Source organism: Pseudorca crassidens, chromosome 6 (assembly GCF_039906515.1).
Source record: "Pseudorca crassidens isolate mPseCra1 chromosome 6, mPseCra1.hap1, whole genome shotgun sequence".
Classification (NCBI taxonomy): Eukaryota; Metazoa; Chordata; class Mammalia; order Artiodactyla; family Delphinidae; genus Pseudorca; species Pseudorca crassidens.
In genome coordinates, this window is record NC_090301.1 from 21,034,886 (window position 1) to 21,047,824 (window position 12,939).

Below are 12,939 nucleotides of genomic sequence, written 5' to 3' on the forward strand. Positions count from 1 at the left end.
GTAACAGAATTTTATTGGAAAAGAGCCACAGTCACTTGTTCCGGATTATCTAATGGTTGATTTTGCACCACAGAAGCAGAGCTGAGTAGTTCCAACACAGACATCCTGGCTCATAGAGCCCAAAGTAATTACTATCTGGCTATTTATAGAAAAAGCTTGTCAACCCCTGCTCTAAACCCTCAGCTTACTGTATTTTTTTCATAGAACATAGAACTATTGCCTCTCCTGTTACATGATAACTTTGGCAAAGGCGTGTACTTTCTTCTTTTCTTTGGTGATTTGCTGCCAGCACCTAGAAAACAGTGCCTGGCACACATGAGGTGCTCTATAAATATTTGTTGAATCAATACATTTTACAAATCTAGATTTCGGGTCCTGTGTAGGAAGCACCTCGTTAATTAAAGAACATGAATCACCACTACTACAGCCTACTGTCTGTTTCTCAGTAGGTTAAGCTACGGTTAATTAAGACCCAAGCAAAGCCACACATAATGAAAGGAAATGCTGACACATGCCTGGTAACCCGCCGGGCTTGGAGACAGAGACCAACACTGTGGTAATGACCAGAGGAACATAGCCTTTCCAAAAAAGTGCCTCATTTTATTTTAATAAATTCCATGATTTTGAATGCATTTTTGGCCCCTCTTACAGAGGAGAGGTGAAGCTGTCCCAGTTATCAAAAAATTCAAATCTGCTCTTCTTCAGCGGACTGCCTGTCAATGTGCTCTCGTCCAGTGTGTCTCCCGTGTCCTGGGAACCACTTCCTGGGTCAAATGACTCCGCTGCCTCCAGGAGCTCCATATCGCTTCCGTCTTCCTCAAAGGACTTCTGTAAAAAGTCATAGATCTTCTGCTGCTTTGGGTCCTTCACCAGAGGAAGAAAAGACAAAGACATCAGCACCCAGGCACCAACACTGACATTCTCTCCACCACTGTGGGACCAGCTCAGTAAACTATCACTCAAGCAGCCTCACTGCCTTTGTGTCTGGCTTCTTAGCTTCTCTGCTGCTTGCTGGGTAAAGAAGGAAAAACAGAAAACGAACGGTTGTGAAAGCGACACAGGACCTGCTCTCACACTAATTTATGTTGGGAATGTTTTCTCCCTTCTAACTTTACAAATCAGTATTTCAATATTGAAACAGCTCCCAAGCCTTTCTCCACTAAGAGGTTAGTTAGCCTGTAATTCAACTCCCGAATTGGTGTGTTCAGCCATGGCTTATACCTAATTCTCTGAGTGGTTATAAAACACACACTTAACATATTGATAAGTAGATACGTGTACCTGATTCTGACTACCCTAAAGTTACAAATGATCAAAATGCCTTCCAACTGCATCTATGCCTTGACGACGATGGTGTAGTGCTAAAATCACACCCAGCTGTTATGACCACGGCAGATGACGGGCTTGCTCTCACCCCTTTGCTGATCTCTCCTCTGCCTAAATTCCTAACCCTGGCCATCATTCAACCCACAGGCACATATTCAGTATCTCCACTGACCTCCCACAGGTCCATAAAACTAAACCTGTCTAAAAACCACAACCATCTGTCATCTCACTCCTACATCCCCAAAGCAGGTCCTGTTCCCTAGTTTTGATGGTCTCGCACTGTTCTCATAGTACCCCTAGCTTGCAATCACCAGGGCATCCTGACTCCGGATCTCACCCATCAAACTGCATCAGGTTGGTTTCTCCGTCTGTTCCCTCCCAGATACTTCGCAGGCAGGCTCTTTACTTGGGCCACATTGCTTTGTACCTGCCTGAATCTGAAATGGCTTCACTGCACTTCCCACCTCAGGCCTCTTCCCACGTCAACTGCTCACCGGTCTTTTCCAGGCTAATTTTTCCCTACAGACTATCCTCTAACAAGATTTTCCTGTCACATCATTGGGCACCCCTGTGCCTACCTCATCGAGTCTAATGCTGCTTCCCTGGCTTTCCAGGCCCTTTGGAGTCAGGTCTCAACCTAACTGGCCACTATTTCTTTGCTTTCACAGAAGCCCTCCACACTAGCGAAGTTCTTGAAAACTGATCCTGCAAGGACTCTAGATTATTCAATAATCTGTACCCTACATTCTCTCGCCTTTCAGGATCCTAGCTATTCAGATGGGAAGTGACATTAAAGGTCATTAAGGTCAGCCCCACACCAGCCGCATGTCCTCCTCTGTGATATCAGCTTTTGTCTGAGCAACTGCAAGGTCGAGGAAATGCCGCCCACGAGGCAGCCTACTCCAGGTAGAAACAGCTGTCCATGTGCATTTGAGGACGTGATGGCAACGCTATGTGCTAACTTGGAGCACGCATAATTAAAGGGAAGCAAGTTCCAAGATCAGACAGTATTTCACTTCCCTTCCCAGCAGGCAGGCAGACATGACCTCTTCTGCTTTTGGCTCCTATACAGGAGGCAACACTTTCTTTTCCTAATAGTTGATACAGTTTTCAGCCCTATTTTAATTTTTTTTAAGTGATATAATTATTAATCAAAATAAATATTGATAAACTCCATTTGTACTTTAGGCAGAAATTCTGTTTTTTTTATTAATTTATTTTTGGCTGCATCGGGTCTTTGTTGCTGTGCGTGGGCTTTCTCTAGTCGCGGAGAGCGGGGGGCTACTCTTTGTTGTGGTGCGCGGGCTTCTCGTTGCGGTGGCTTCCCTTGTGGTGGAGCACGGGCTCTAGGCGCACAGGCTTCAGGAGTTGCGGCTCGCGGGCTCTAGAGCACAGGCTCAGTTAGTTGTGGCTCGTGGGCTCCAGAGCACAGGCTCAGTTAGTTGTGGTGCACAGGCTCAGTAGTTGGGGCTCGCGGGCTGTAGAGCACAAGCTCAGTAGTTGTGGCGCATGGGCTTAGTTGCTCTGTGGCATGTGGGATCCTCCCGGACTAGGGCTCGAACCCATGTCCCCTGCACTGGCAGGCGGATTCTGCGCCACCAGGGAAGTCCCTAGGCAGAAATTCCTAACTAATTCAAAGCAACTGAGGGTCAGGCCAGTATAAATAAATGAGTTATAAATAAACCTATTCTCATTAGTTGAGAAGCCTTTAAAAATAAGGCTCTTTCTTTTCAAAGGGCACATAACAACCAAGGCTCTGTCAAAACAGTCACCATTCAACTGAATTAGACAGTTCTTCAAAAAGTTTAAAAGGAAGGTTGTCTTAAAATTGGCTTATTAATTATAAGGATAGTTTATACCCTGTGTTTAAAAATATGATCTCCCCTGAGTCTTATTTATCCCAATAATTACATTACGAAGAAAGAATTTAGTTGCCAGCAAATGTAAATGAAAGATTATATCCTCAGACAAGTCTTAGCATCACCTACAAGATCGTGTGGACCTGACAGCTTCTGATGCTTGGCAATTCCACAGGAAGGAGGCGGCATGTCAGCTTCCTAAAGCGCAGGGCCGCCTTTCTACACGAGGCTCAGACCTCTGTCCATGCTCTCATTAGAAATAACCCCCCAGGGGTCCCCCTCCATCAGGCAGGACCTCCCGAGTTCTCACGTTCCTTGTCAACCACCCGAGCAGGTGAAAGAAGACCAGCCTTTGGGAGTCTTTGCACCTCTGGCTCCTCTACCTTGCTTCACTGAAATGGAGGGGGAAGGGCTGTGGCAGCCATGGGGCTGGAGAGCTAGGCCAGGGCAGGCCTGCTGGGCCCTGGGCTGCCCTCTCCAGAGGCAAACAGGCCTCCTCTCAGCACCTCTGACAAGGCCCCACCTGGTCACGGAAGGATGCTCACAGGATCTTACTCTCCTTGACAGTAAGAGGGGCCGTCGCATAGGGAATGCTGGCTGAGTCTGGAAGCCTTCCGCCTGGGCTGGCTTCAAGTGACCCATGACTGCGGGAGAGTCTTGCTGCTCCGCAAGTCTCTGCTCACCCCTTTATAAAATGGGGAGTCACTGAGGATAAGGTGCAGCAACAGAGGGGAAAATATGCTACACAGAAGCAACACCCTATGTGAAACACTCCCCATTCTGCGCTGGGGATGTGTTTGGGTGCTGTTGCTATGTACTTTTTGCAACAATTCAGCTGTTGCCATGGGGCGTTTTCTGTCCGTTTCTAATGGCCTGATGGAAGAGGCAGCATTTGGAGGCCGTGGTTTTTGAGGAGGGCATGTCAGAAGCAGCAGGAGTTAATGCCAGCACTTCTCCATAAACAGACGCACACACACAGATTGACCCGAGAACGAATGCAACCATCATTTTAGCTCCCCAGCTGGGGGAGGTCCCCAGGAGTGATTCACACCTTCCCGCTCAGGACCTCTGGACACCCCAGTGGCAGGGAGCCACATGCTGGTGTTACCTTGTAGAAATAATCTGCAGCTTCTGTCATTTCTGAAAAATTGGTCTCAGAAAGCCCGGCTTCACCCAGAACTTTAATCTTCTCTTGAATCAGCGGCCTGTTGGGGAGAAATGAGCTGCAGTGGAAACAACCTGCACAGAACCAGCAGACTGATTATAGCGAGACCAGCCCCTGTCCTTATGAGACACGCTCACTGTTTCACATCTCTCCACCTCTTCAGGCACAAACGCCCATCCTGAAATACTGACCTCCTCTCTATTGTAAACCGACCAAGTCAGGGCTCACATCGTCAGGCTCAAAATTCTTTCTACTGGAAGATGTGTAGGAAATAAATGCTACTGCAACAAAAATTTGAACCTGGCACTGTTATAAGCTGCTCAGTTAACAAATCCATTAACAGAAAGGGAGGTAGGGACAACCCACACGCAAAATAAAGGTAAGATGCCTTAGTCATAATGCTGGAAACAGAGATAGGTAGTGGAAACTAATAAGATAATCAAGAAACAATATGAGGAAGGAGGAAATGGAACTGGGGAGGGAGCATTTGGGGAGTTTTGGCCTAAGTGATGGACATGAAACCCCAGAGTTAAAAATCTGACCCCATCTCTGCTAAGGAAGCACTACACGGCCCAGCAGGAGCACTGTAAGACGTGGCCTTACGGAACCAGCACACCTCCCAGGGGGCCAGGGGGCCAGTCTCCCTGACTCAGCAAACGCCTTCACGTCTGGGAACAGAGTGTTTTACAAACAAAATTCCACCTAATTGCATCCCAATAAGTTCTCCTCTCTTGTCTCAGGTCAGTGGGAAGGAGCCACATCCCCTTATTCCTACAGGATTTCCTCATGCCTCCTGCAGCCACCAGTTAACACTATGCAGGAGGTCAAACAGGGTCATGAGGAAAGGGGGAGCGCACTACTAGCAGGTCTTCTGTGTGGATCCCTGGAAACCTGCCCCAAAGCAGAGGCTCTTAGGGAGCAAAGGAAATACGTCATCGGTGTCGACCCAACTGCCAGGCCAGCCAGGGGCCTCACCAAAGGTAGTCATCAGCCGTGCCTCTTGCCACCAGGTAGTGGATGCCCACAGAGCTCGACTGCCCGATGCGGTGCACCCGGTCCTCGGCCTGCATCAGCACCTGCGGGGCGGGGATCGGGACGCATGTCGGTCAAGGCTGGAAGCTGCTCAGCCCACCACAGCAGGTGGCCTCTTGCCCCGGAGCCTCACCACAACCCTTCCTCCTCACTGCGTGTCACGTGGCAGGGGGCCTGCAAGCCTCTGTCCACAAACGGTCTGTCATCTGACAAAAGGGAGAAGCAAGCACAATACTGGTCAGCAGGGGGGACCTCGATCTGCAGCTGGGTAGCTGTGGATGACCCTTCAGGGCCGGGCCAGCTGCTGGGCGCTGCAGAGGGAGAGCCAGCTTCAGCTCTGCCACCAGCTGTGACAAAGGAGACCCGGCACACTGCCACTCTTCCTCCATGGAATGAAAAGTTATCTTCTAAACAGACAGAGATACCGCGCCCAGGGAGAGGCCATATGTGATCGGGGGTAGGGTGGCTTTTTTATACGGTGGAAAAACCCTACAACAAATAATGAAAACCAAGAACATGGTTTCCATTATAAAATGCCTTCACGCTCTAAGCCCAGCCATCGTTACAGCCGTCACCGACGTGTGGTCGATGAGAGCCACACCGGTCAGAACATCAGAAGGGAAAGAACTTCTTTCTGGGGTTGAGGAGAAAACTTTGAGTCCAAACAAATGTCTTCCACCTGCTGCCACAGCTGATCAGATAAGGCCAGTGGGCACCCTGGGCGTGTTCAGGGAATACCCACTGCAGTCGCCCTATTGTGGCCCCACTGGTAAAGTGGCTCCCGGGGTCGGTTGATAAAAAGGGGCTGAGGCTGGGAAGCCAGAGGCCTGAGGCCAGGGCTGCCATGTGCTCCCCTTAAGTGACAGCTATGCTCTTGAGCTCTCTGTGCTCCAATTTCTTCATGGAGACATGGATCATGAGACTCCTAAAACTTCAATCTTCCCATTGGTAATAAGATGGTTGATAAGCCTACTACTTAGCAGGTTGTTGTGAAGACCTAATAGCTGGCCAATGGATGGCAAAGTATAAGCATGTTTACCAGGCCTAACAGAAACAGAGGGAAGATGACGCAGGCACCAGGGACAGCGCACAGAAGCCCCACTCCCTGCCCCCCCACCCCGCCCCACTGGCTCTCTCTGCCAGCAGCCAGGAGTACGCCCCTCACCCCTGGGTTCCAAAACAGCTCCGCGAACACCACCAGGTCAGCCGAGGAGAAGGTGAGGCCCATGTTGGCGGCGGTGATGGACAGCACGGCCACGGCGGGCCCCTCCGACAGCTGGAACTGCTGGCACAGGTCCTCACGGTCGGCTGAGGAGGTGGAGCCATCGATGCGGATGTGCTTCACACGCTGCGGGAACAGGAGAGGGAAGCAAGGTGGGCACAGGTGCGGGGCCTCGGCGACACAGCTCCAGGGACACAGCCCCGCGCTGCTCTGGCTCCAAGCCGGGTGGAGCATCAAGCTCGCCGCTTCGTACTGCTTTCCGAGCTTCTTTCCTGGTCTTTCCATTCCTTTCATAATTGAAACTTGTGTTGAGATAACTGTAGGCTCGCATGTAGTTTAAGCAATAATACAGAGAAAGAGTCCTCGTATGATTTGCCCAGTTTCCTCCACTGGGAATATTGGTAAAACTATAGCATAATATCACACCCAGGATACTGACTTTGATACAATCCACTGACCTTATCCAGATTTCCCCAGTTTCACTTAAACTCCTGGGTGTGTGTGTTCCATACAACTTTATCTCGAACGTGGGTTTTCACGTATCTGCCTTCACAGCCGAGACAGTGAACAGTTCTAACCGCACAGGGATGCTCTGTAGCCCATTTAGAGCCCTGCCCGCCTCCCTCCTGCTTCCCCCTCACCCACCCAGTCCCTACTAATCTGTCTTATTTTTTTTTTTTTTTGCGGTATGCGGGCCTCTCACTGCTGTGGCCTCTCCTGTTGCGGAGCACAGGCTCCGGACACGCAGGCTCAGCGGCCATGGCTCACGGGCCCAGCCGCTCTGCGGCATGTGGGATCTTCCCGGACCGGGGCACGAACCCGTGTCCCCTGCATCGGCAGGCAGACTCTCAACCACTGCGCCACCAGTGAAGCCCTGTCCTGCATTTCTAAAATGTTCCATTTCAGGAACATTTATAAATGGAGTCAAACACTGTGCAACCTTTGGGGCTGGGCTCTTTTCACTCAGCATCACTGCCCGGAGAGTCACCCCTGTCGTTGCACGTACAGTTGGTTCACACACACCTGTAGCTCATTCCTTCTCATTGCTGAGCAGTGTTCTGTGGCAGGGATGTACCATGGTTACCTATTCACCTTGGGCAGGACATGTGGGTTGGTCCAGCTTTGCACTACTACAAATAAAGCTGCCCTGAACATTGGTGTACAAGTGAATGTAACTTTTCACTCCTCTGGGACAACTGCCCTGAAATCAACTGCTGAGTTGTATCTGATAGTTGCATGCTTAGCTCAGCTTATTTTCTTTAAAAAAACAATTTTTTTATTTGCAATTAAAAATTTAATTTTAATATATATATATTAAATGCTTTATAACCTTATGTAGTTATGTCTTGTTATTCACAGTAGTTATGTTCTATATAGTCATTATTATAAAATCTGAATTAGCAAATCCTGGATAATTTCCCCTGGGGAAACACAGGATTAGGTTTCTGAGATCAGCTTATTTTAAGTGGCATTTATTGTTTTCTAATGATAAAGACAGACATTATGAGGAAAATAAATTACTGATCTATTTTTTCCCATCACTCTTTTCTCAATGTGTTTGCTACATCTTTTAAATAAAAAGTTCTATATCTTGCTTTTCTCTGACAAACATTATATTGTAAATAAACTAAATTATTAAAATGTTTTCTAAAACATGATTTTTAATGGCTGTGTAATAGTTCATTATGCAACAATAGTATACTTTAACCATTTATCTATTTCCTCACATTTGGGTGGGTTTCCACTTGTCACTAAAAAAGGATGGGCTGTCTGCCTGTCTCAACTAAGAAGTCCGCATGCTGCAACTAAAAGACCCCGCATGCTCCTACTAAAGATCCCACATGCCGCAACAAAGATCTCGCATGCTGCAACTAAGACCTAACGCAGCCAAAATAAATAAAAAAAAAAAAAAAAAAAAAAGGATGGGTTGGCAAATGTCCACCAACAGGTGAGTGGATAAAGTGTGGTACATGCATACAATGGAATATTACTCAGCAATAGAAAGGAATGAACTGTTGATACATGCAGTAACATGTATGAATCTCAAAATATGTTGAGTAAGAGAAACCAGATTAAAAAAAAAAGGAGTACACACTGTATGATCCTGTATGATTCCACATTTATATAAGGCTCCAAAAATGCGAACTAATCTACAGTGACAGAGAGCAGATCAGTGGTGGCCTGGAGATGGGAGGATGGGGAGAAACGGGGATTACAAAGGACAGGAGGAAACTTCTGGGGCTGACGGATACATTCACTACTGTGTGGCTATCAGCAAGACTGGCGCCATCTTGGGCCTGTGCAGTTCCTCCTGTCCTTCCAGTGGCCTTACCTAGGGCTGTCGTGTAGTGAACCTCTTCTTTGTCATCTAGGGCTTCGTAGTTAATAGATACTGTTTAATGATCTTTGGGTCCAGGTGGCCTGTATGCTCGGTTAGTCTCCAATGATGACAACCTTCACTGACGCATTCCTGATGCTCAGGAGGCTAGTAACCCACCATAGATCTGGACTTAGGAACGTACTTCCTGTCTCCAAGCACATACCCCTATGCTCTAGGTTAACTACAAAACTGTTCCAGTGGCTCCTCAGCATTGCGGAGTGCAGCTGCAAACGCTCTGGATCACCATCCACCCAGTCCTACCCTCCCTGTAAGTTACCCTTTAATAAATGGATCCACTGATGGTATGGAGCTGCCCGCCTTGTTTTTAGGTCTCAAGATACCTTCTCAGTTCAGTGGGCACTTTTTGTTCCTTCTGTGCAACAACTACCTCCACTCTTGCTCAACTGTATACTTCAAATATGTGCAGTTCATTGCATGGTAATTATACCTCAATAAAGCTATTAAAATAAAACATTTTAAAAGAGGGGTTGGGGGGCTTCCCTGGTGGCGCAGTGGTTGAGAGTCCGCCTGCCGATGCAGGGGACACGGGTTCGTGCCCCGGTCCGGGAAGATCCCACATGCCGCGGAGCGGCTGGGCCCGTGAGCCATGGCCGCTGAGCCTGCGCATCCGGAGCCTGTGCTCCGCAACGGGAGAGGCCACAACAGTGAGAGGCCCACGTACCGCAAAATAAATAAATAAATAAATAAAAGATGGGTTAAAACAAACCTGTTCATGGTTCTACAAGCAAGAAACATTATTCGGAAAGTCGACAGAAATGTTTCCGGAAACCTTCACCTCATTTCTTTGCTCAGATCTGACCTTGGCCTGCTTAGCAGTCGACACACAAACAAGAAAAGCATCCTGTGCTGAATTTCAAAGGGAGCTTACCTTCCTCTCAAGCTCATTAGTAACTGCATCCAAAACCACCTTATGGTGTGCAAACACTAGAAACTTCTCTCTTCCACTTTCCAGTAGGTCCAGGATATATTCACTGTATTTGACAATGACAACACAATAAATTAAACACATACGCAATCCAGCTGAGATTAATTACTGAAAAGTGACTGCATCTGTAGCAGATACCTTCTGGGTACCTGCCTCCCCAGCTCATTCTCTCCCTCCTCTGAGAGCTGACCTCTCCCCCTTGCCCTCAGGAACTGTGGGGAAGTCATCTTCCGCCATATGCAGAAAGAGTTCTTCCATACTTTTTAGTCATCTCCCAAACACAAATAAATCAAAGTATCCTTATGTTTTACGTGTCTCTGATAGGTTACTGAAACATTCTTATTATTACCTGGGATCATACAAGATAATTAACAGTTTGCACTTTGGCTGCTACTATCATTATAATGTGTTTTCAATAAAAATTGAAGTGTTGTTTACAGATCTGAAAATGCCTGGGCAGGGACTGAGGGATTCTTGACAGTAATAAATTTCTGCCAATGTAGAATTCAGACGTAAGTCATAATACTGAAGAGACGTCAGGGATCGCCCTCCAGCTCCCTCCCACATCAGACTGCAAACCACAGGGCCAGCAGTTAAGGCAGTGGTATACGTGAATTCTTTTTTCCAAGGCCAAGGAATACGGGTGAAAAGGCCTTGTTTACATGGTCTTCATTCTGCTTTTAATTTACTTCTCTCCTCCATCACTGTGTTTTTTCTTGACTTTCTGCTCCTTATCTTTAGCTGTGGCCTTAAAGGAAGGCAGCGACCCCCAGGAGCTGTAGGGAGGAGAGTCACCCAGTGGGCAGATCCCAAGCTTGCCCTGGCGCTCGTGCCCTGCAGAGGGTTCCCAGTCCCAGTACAGGTCACCGGTGGCTCCTGCACGGGCGGCGGGAAGGTCAGCTTCCTCAGACAGGACACAAGGAGCCCTCGCTGTGCCTGAGGCCATCCCCACACGTGGGTGTGTGTCTGGGCAAAGAACAGACATTGCTCTCCTTGGAGAAGGACAAATCTCCAAGGTTTCCTATTACAGTACAGGCAGGTGGGGAAAAGGGAAGCGGACTCTCTTCTAAACGTCTAAGAATTTTTTCAAACAACACTATGACCAACTACGGTATGGATTTGAGTTCAATTTGTGAATTGTTAGTACTAATAGTACTAATAGAATCTACTTTAATTAGTTTGAGAGACATAAAATTTGCCATGATATAAGCAAAAAAGTTAACTGCTACAGCATCAGAAAGTCACAAGGCCATAAAATCAACTTGGCCAGTCATAAACACCACGGCCCCCAGTTTTCCTGATGCCTCTCATCCTCTACATCTCAGACGTGGCATTGCTGCTCTGCCCTTCCTCACGTCCCTGAGCTACCGAGCGGGAAATATCTGCCGACCACAATAACCTTCGCTGTATATTGAAAGATGTCCATTAAAATGAAAACGAACAACAGCAAAAATGGGAAGAAAAGCAACTATCAGAGGAAACTGGGGTTTTAAGATTTATAATCTAATTTCCACTTACTAGCTGTATGATTCTGAAGTTTAGAGATTTACGTTAGATTTACTCAGTTTCTGCATTTTAACTTTATTCTACTGATCTCACGAGGAGTCTATAAATGTGACATGAGTTAACAGATATCAAAACTGTTGGAAACTATAAATCACTATATAATTTATCATGGAATTTTGAAAAAGTATGTATAAGGTATGTTATGATTTGAATGTTTGTGTCCCTGCCCCCCAGTTCATATGCTGAAATCCGAACCCCCAATGTGGGGCCTATGGGAGGAGATGGAGTTAGTGTTCTTATAAAAGAGACCCCAGAAAGCACCCTTCCCCTTCCACTATGCAAGGACACAGCGAGAAGAGGGCTGTCTACGAGCCAGGAAAAGAACTGTCACCAGACTCTGAACTTGGACTTCCCAGCCTCTAGGACTGTGAGAAATACATGTTTGCTGTTTAAGGTGCACGGCCTACGATATTTTTGTCATAGCAGCATGAATGGAGTAAGACAAGGTATTACCGAAGTTTATTTATAAGGTGGAAAATGGTTAGATTTAAAATTCCTAAGGGAAATGGATGGCTCTGGGCCCAGCACTCAATGGACCCTGGATTTTGTAGGTCACAAGCTGAGACAGCGAGGGAAGGGGCTCACACCCATGCCATGTGTTATTCAGCAGCACATGAGAAATGTCGGTGGAGGCAATTCAGATTAGTGTCTGAGAGAGAAGTTTCCAGGCCATAAAAACCACATCTGGAGTTCACTGGTCTCTTAAACAGTATCATAAATGAAAAGGGCAGTGCCCAGAGGGTGAAGGAGAGCTGCCCGACATTCAGGAGTCTTTGCGGAGAGTCTGTGATTTGAACAATGCAGCGAACTCACTCTCCAGCCACATTTAAGGGTGCAGAGCGAGAGGCCGGTGAGGCTGGGAGATGCAGAGGCTGAGTGAGAGGGCAGGGCAGGCTGTAGGTCTCCATTTATCCATGGATCTCGGTCCCCACAGCCAATCTGGGACCGCTCAACCCACGCTAAATTCATTTCATTGTAATTGAATCACTTGGACCATTACCCTGCCTGAGTCTCACACAAATGTTAAACAGTAAAAAATTAGGCAAGCTGCATGTCGTTAGACTTGCTTCAAGTTTCTATCTCAGTGATATGTGAAGAGCAGTGGGTTTTTCTTTCTTTAGCCAAGGCAGACAATTGAGATTTTTTTCTTTCAAGTCAGTGAATAATTTTAAGAACAGAAATTATTACACCAGCTTTAGTTGAGAAGACAGAAGGAGACCAAGTGTGACAACAGCCACTTGCCCGTATCTTTTGAACAAACGATGGTATTCACCTTCTTTCTTATTTAGGTAAATGACAGCTGAAACATGATGTCTTTGGAGACGACCAGAGAATCTCCGTAAGGCAGCCTCCTGGTCTTCTGTGAAACCCCTAATTTTTTTCCTACAGGCAAGTGACCACAGTTCTCTTAGCAAGAGGAAAACTTCCCTTCAGTGTTTGGGT

General features: G+C 47.2%; 1 protein-coding gene across 7 annotated transcripts in view; it reads right to left on the reverse strand.

Moving 5' to 3' along the window:
* Nucleotides 1-579: 579 nt before the first annotated feature.
* The window catches only part of SMARCAL1 (SWI/SNF related, matrix associated, actin dependent regulator of chromatin, subfamily a like 1), a 51,972-nt gene continuing 39,612 nt past the window's right edge, over nt 580-12,939 (reverse strand). For 6 of the 7 annotated variants that reach the window (XM_067740666.1, XM_067740662.1, XM_067740664.1 and 3 more), the window contains 5 exons: nt 9,874-9,976; nt 6,548-6,730; nt 5,326-5,426; nt 4,294-4,390; nt 580-864 (listed from right to left, as the gene is read on the reverse strand). In XM_067740666.1, the coding sequence (XP_067596767.1) occupies nt 646-864; nt 4,294-4,390; nt 5,326-5,426; nt 6,548-6,730; nt 9,874-9,976 (703 nt within the window). In that variant the 3' untranslated portion in view covers nt 580-645. The other variant, XM_067740663.1, reaches the window with a different exon arrangement.